The sequence below is a fragment of the Physella acuta genome, unplaced genomic scaffold (assembly GCF_028476545.2).
Source record: "Physella acuta isolate Inbredline_101_S28 unplaced genomic scaffold, ASM2847654v3 ptg000716l, whole genome shotgun sequence".
NCBI classification, from domain to species: Eukaryota; Metazoa; Mollusca; class Gastropoda; family Physidae; genus Physella; species Physella acuta.
In genome coordinates this window covers 474,921-480,992 of record NW_026732234.1, presented here as the reverse complement: position 1 = coordinate 480,992, position 6,072 = coordinate 474,921, and the positions used below count along the sequence as shown (strand labels likewise).

Here is a 6,072-nt window from a genome sequence, read left to right as displayed (position 1 = left end):
AAGCTGCCTAAAAAAAACTATTAAAAAAAACAAATTGCGGCTGTTGCAAGTCGGCAAGATGAAAAAAAAAACGATACAAAAAATGAAACAGATACTTCATTATAATCGAAGTTTAACTTGTAATCGAAGCAGAGGAATCGTTCCCGTCCACTTTTATTCAAATAAAAAGATAGGGAACCCTTGAACGCTGCTTGCAACTTTTTTCGTCCGGGCAGACTTGAAAGTTTTGTCGAACGGATTGTCATGGACAAGCTGGTGCTTCTGTTTTTCGGCTGTTTGGTGGTTTTTGGTAAATGTTTTACGGCACTTATTTCATTCGCTCTTTTCGCTTTTAGATTTTTAGGAGTTCTTTTCCTTTATTACTTTTATGTCTTTGGTGTCCTGGTGCACCAAATAATTTATAGTGTTGGTATAGGGACAGTTTTGTGTTTGCAAACGTACGTACAAGAAGAATTAGATCTGTACTCAACATTTGTTAGAACTGGGCTAATACTTAGGTCACAATGTCCGTCCGTGGGTGGGGGACTGGACCAGCTTCTAGTGAAGAATTTATCCATATAATTTTGTTTCCGATGACAACGCAAGAATATATACTTTTTAATCTAATTAGATATTAACCTGACCATTACAAGTTAATTTAAAGATGACGATATTCAATAACAAAAGGGGAGATAACAATTTTAAGTAGTTGCGGTAGTGAGTAGTGGAACAGCCCGTTGAACTGTGGACATGAGTTTACACGGCTAAAGCTTTGCGATTTTTAAAGCTTTGCAGAGCCGCCCCCCCACCCCCCCTCGAAGAAAGTCTACCCTCCTCCCCCCCCCCCGAACGAAATGGAATTTATATAGAAAACATATACTTTTATCAGTGTCTGCCCCCCTAAGGAAAATGTTGACCGCCCCCCCCCCTCGAAAATATTAAGTGCCCCCCCCCCCTTCCCCCGGAGAAAAAAGTCTTCAAGAAACATTACTCTATTCTGTTAAAACGCAGCGTAATCGGCTAACAGTTTAAAACTTTTTTTTTGGAGACAGTAAAAAAAAAAAAGAAACAAAACAAAGGGAGTAAACTATGTTGTCACTGGTCTTATTTATTTCACAGCCCAGGCCCTAGACTGCCCCGTGTGCTACAACAGATACGACTACACATCGTGTACGGGTGTGCAAACATGCCATCCAGTCACATGACGTAAGTTTTGGTCACGTGACATTTAGTCTCTCTACACATCATGCACACGTGTGCAACATGTCCTAAGACTTAGGTATTTTCTTCTGGCTGTGGTGGACGTCAAACTGTCGAGAATCTTAAAGACATCATCCAAACCAATGACAAGATAACTTTAACAATTTATCTCTCAGTTGTTAGATAGCCCACAACTTATGAGATATTCTTAGTTTTTTTCTTCTTTCATATTTTACAATTTAACATCTTTAGCCATAAAAGTACTTTTGTCATGTTTGGCACATGGAAGCAAGTACTGAACAGAAAAAAGACGGTTGAAAACAATGACGGTTGTCATGGAAACCTCCCCCCACCCAAAAAAAAGCCATTTTGAATTTTTCGGCTGTTTTAAAAACGAAAAAGCTTTTTTTTTTTAAAAAAATTATGCACATATAGCAATCAAATTTACACTGCTTATATTTTAGCCCATGGTAAAATCGAGAAATGGTGACACTGTTGTATCCTTGGTATATATTCAAATTCTAATAATGTTAAATTAAAACGTTTGTAATGATGCGACTGTTCAATAATTTTTTAATTTGTCAGGTGTGTGAGCTGACGGTCCATCTGAAAGATTTCAACAGTGTCGAGTATATCTGTCACAGCCGAGTTGTAAGTCATCATCAGTACACACAGTCAAGTTGTAAGTCATCCAATCAGTACACACCCCGCCTTTGGTCATTGATCTAACATACAAATTACATTATCTTACAATAGGCTCCACTCACAAGGTAACTAGTACATACTACACAAGGTAACCAAATTACAAAAATATACCACACGAGGTAACCAATACAGCTCAAGTCGGCTGATTTTCAAGATAAATACACTTAATAAAACCAGCTCATTTTTTAAAATTTTTTTTTGCATTATCCTTTAATATGTTACTAAACATATTATTATATTTGTCATGTATAAATACACTTTTCTTTAAAAAAAAAACTACAACACGTAACAAAAATAAATGAGGTGGCATTTTGGGGGCTGGAACGGAATAGTGACATTTCTATTAATTTGAATGGAATGATTAGCGATGTTACAATAAAAAAACTGACCATTTGTTAAACCAACTAGGCATGTTACCATCACAAACTGACCGTTATATCCTCTAGGCATGCTACCATCACAAACTGACCGTTATATTCACTACATGTTACCATTATCCACTAGGCATGCTACCATCATGAACTGATCGTTATATCCTATAGGCATGTTACCATCATGAACTGACCGTTATATCCTCTAGGCATGCTACCATCATGAACTGACCGTTATATCCTCTAGGCATGTTACCATCACAAACTGACCATTATATCCTCTAGGCATGCTACCATCATGAACTGACCCACTTCCACCACTGCGAGCCAACCCACATGGAAAAATGCACGTTCTGTTGCCACGGTGTGACAGAGTGTGAGCTACAGAGGGAGGAACTGTTTGGACGTGAGTACCATTCGACACGTTCTGAATGTCGCGACCTATTTCTCGGCCCTGTTTATCACAATTTGTAAGTTCTTGAATCATTTGAACGCATTTTCATATCTGCAAAAACCTCGAAATTTTTAGACGTGTTTGGGTTTCGACCCAGCAACTTTTGTAAAAAAAATGTTCTTTAAAATTCTTCCAGAGTACCTCACAACAACAGCAGCTCCGGTGGAGCAGACCACTACAACTGAGGAACCGACCACCACAACCACGCCAACTACCACCACAACCACGCCAACTACAACCACAACAACACCAACTACCACCACTACAACACCAACTACCACCACTACAACACCAACTACCACCACTACAACACCAACCACCACCACAACTACCACCACAACAACTACAACTACAACTACGACGACACCAGGTAAAATATACTATATGTACTAAATATATAAATAATTATTTAGTTAAATATTTAGTCCTTTTGTGCTTCCAACCTCAAGATGACCTCATTCCAGAAATTCTATTTTTTCATGACACAAAAATGCTACCCATAACGAGCTACAACTCATGTTATCCACACCACCGCTAATTCTCATCATACCATCCATTGTTTCACATATCCACAGTACCACCCAACATATGCATCCAGTGTAACGTGAGTGAGCCGTGTGACGCCTACACTGTCCAGGTGACGCCACCAAAGCTGTGTGACCAGCAACAGCCGTACTGTTTCACCAGCATCGTGCAGAACCAGGTGGAAAAGGATATCTACAAAGGGTAGGTCTGGGAGAAGATTCAATGATAAGCTCCATCGCCCGGTCCTGGAACGATAAATACATTGTCTTACTGCCTTGGGACCCAATATGAACTGTACCGTAAAATATTTACCTGGATTACAAAGTGTCTTTCACACGCCATCACCACACTGCCAACATCGCCCAGCAGGGTTGTTGACAAGAAAATAAAGCTGGAAAGGCAAAGTAGTACGTTCAATACTTAGTCAACACAACCATATAGTAGAAATGTCTTCCTACCCCAATATTTCCTAACACCTAGCATCTATCTTGTCTTTCGTTTTTTAAAGGGTGTGTCAGTTACTATATAAAATATAACTGATTTTAGTTACAAATGTTTTACTATGTGTGTATTTTTTTGGAGATGAGTAAGGATTCTGGCTTTTTATAGCGATGTGTGATGGTTTGTGGTATTTTGACCGAGCTCAGTCAATATTTAAACAAGTTAATTAAAAAAGTCTAGTGACATTTGTGCGCAATTTCCTTATGTTATCTAAAAATAGCTCTGACGTATAATGTTGGGGTGCGTTCAAGCTAGAAGAACAATCGGTTTGTAGGTGTTTATGTAATTTTAAAATTTGTGACCGAACGAGAGAATATTTTTGAAAACTTTCTTCGGCAATATTGTTCTAAATTATGACAGGAATCGATTGGTACATGTTTCAAGTCGCTAAGTGGTCTGGTTGCCGAGATATGGGCCAAAAACTGAATTTTTTCGAGGTTTTTTGGCTTTTCCGGGAAATACATGAAAGAAACCCGGAATTTTTATGGCCTATGCTCATTCTCGTAACTTGCTTAACATAATTGCTTTTGGAACTATTCATCGATATTGCTTCGTTGAGGAGGAGATACGACTTAAAGCCCGGACACACATTCATCCATCCATCCATCCATTCCCAGAAATGACGAGTTAATAAACGCAATTCTCCAGAATGGAAATTGCGCTAAAAAATAATTCATCTGCAATTTTGAAGGGGGGGGGGTGGGTGGGTGGGGGGGGGGGTTGTAGGCTAAGGTGTACCGTCTTTTATAGATGACCCCATTGTTAATTTGAAACAATAGCTTATTTTATTCTCAAATGATTTCACACTCGTATTTTTGTTTAAAAGTCCTAGTTTTTTAGTACCTTGTGTAGTCAAGGTTATCACGGTGAAGCGTCCTATAAAGTCAATAGGCTCATAAGGATGAGGGGCCGTGGTCTCAGGAAAAGGTTATATAATAATGTTAATCAGATAGGAAATGAGAAAAAATTTCCAACTTTTTGTTATTTAACATGTGCATTAACATGTGCACGGTCATTAACCGTCGCTTAGTTTAAATTGTAAGATATTTGCCGATTTTGCTGATACGTATTTAATTAATGAATGTAAAACAAATTTATCTTTTGTTTTTATTATTCTGCTTCTAAATTTGAATATTATTGTAATTTTAATTTAATCAAAAGTGCAACTAAAATCTTTTTTCTATCTACAAAAATCTGCCGTACTTTTATGTTTTCTTGTATCAGCTACCTGAAATCTTTAACGTACATTGGTACATTATTCACACACATGTAAATAAAATCGTTTAAAATTGATAAAGATGTCTTCAATTACTTTTGTATGTATTTCTAAACTTCCAGATGCGCCGATGAAGATTTCTGTCGGTTAAAGTGGTGGGAGCAGACGTCTACCAAACCCATCTGCCTGGTCATAGATTACACTGGCCTTGACCTTGACTGCACCTTCTGCTGTACTGGAGTTGGATGCAACCTGCCCGTGAAGCCGTATGACGTCACACTTGTACAGTTTGTTTAAATGAACCGTGGTTCTAACACTGTTGGCACATGGAACCCCTAACAAGTGTTCTCAAGTCTTTCTTTCTGTCTATATTACATTTTTCAAAATTAAAATTTTGGATTTTAAAGTAAAACCTACTTTGATACATCTTTATCTGGCAATAAAAACTTAAAAAAAAAATCTTTTCATTTGGCATTTGTTTACATAATCTAAGGGCTCGATGACTACAAGGTGAAAAAGTCCAAAATACAGATCTAGCCTACTGCTAAAATAATACTTTTTCCAGGTCATATAATAACTAAATTAATTTTTTGGAACAGAATAACTCCTCTAAACAATAACAAAAAGGGCTAGGAAGGGTGTGGGGTGGGTTTGATAAAAACGATTAAAACCTGCTTTGATTTGAAAGAAAACACTATATCCACATCCAAAAGCAATCTAAAGAATAATAAAAAGCACCAAACAATCTCAAATGTATGAAAAGCACCCAAAACTGCACATAAGACGACGGATGTTACAAATTTGCACGCAAAGAACAACACCTTATCTTCAGACTCAGAGCAGTCCACAACAAACTAAAACAACACATGTATAAAAAACTAAAAGTTGATCCTGGAAAAACTTGCCAGAAGTTTGGTCTGAGGGACCCACAGAATGTTGGTCTGAGGGTCCTGCAGATGTTTGGTCTGAGGTTCCCACAGGAGTTTGGTCTGAGGGTCCCACTGAAGGTTGGTATAAGGGTCCCAATGAAGGTTGGTGTGAAGGTCCCACAGATGTTTGGTCTGAGGGTCCCAATGAATGTTGGTCTGAGGGTCCCACAGAATGTTGTTCTGAGGGTCCCA

At 38.1% G+C, this 6,072-nt stretch overlaps 1 protein-coding gene across 1 annotated transcript; it reads left to right on the top strand.

Moving 5' to 3' along the window:
- The first annotated feature begins 1,180 nt into the window (after nucleotides 1-1,180).
- Nucleotides 1,181-5,406, top strand: LOC131949823 (integumentary mucin C.1-like). Its single transcript, XM_059311815.1, has 6 exons — nucleotides 1,181-1,185; nucleotides 1,765-1,830; nucleotides 2,541-2,661; nucleotides 2,846-3,079; nucleotides 3,285-3,435; nucleotides 5,074-5,406. The coding sequence occupies exons 3-6, from the start codon at nucleotides 2,592-2,594 to the stop codon at nucleotides 5,246-5,248; spliced, it is 630 nt and encodes a 209-aa protein (XP_059167798.1). The 5' UTR covers nucleotides 1,181-1,185; nucleotides 1,765-1,830; nucleotides 2,541-2,591; the 3' UTR covers nucleotides 5,249-5,406.
- The last annotated feature ends 666 nt before the right edge of the window (nucleotides 5,407-6,072 follow it).

What these genes read in the sequence shown, in the direction of transcription:
- LOC131949823 (XM_059311815.1), top strand. Translation starts at nt 2,592, where the DNA reads ATGGAAAAATGCACGTTCTGTTGCCACGGTGTGACAGAGTGTGAGCTA. An exon ending in GAGGGAGGAACTGTTTGGAC is followed by an intron (nt 2,662 to 2,845) that starts GTGAGTACCATT and finishes AAATTCTTCCAG; the next exon opens with AGTACCTCACAACAACAGCA. An exon ending in GAAAAGGATATCTACAAAGG is followed by an intron (nt 3,436 to 5,073) that starts GTAGGTCTGGGA and finishes CTAAACTTCCAG; the next exon opens with ATGCGCCGATGAAGATTTCT.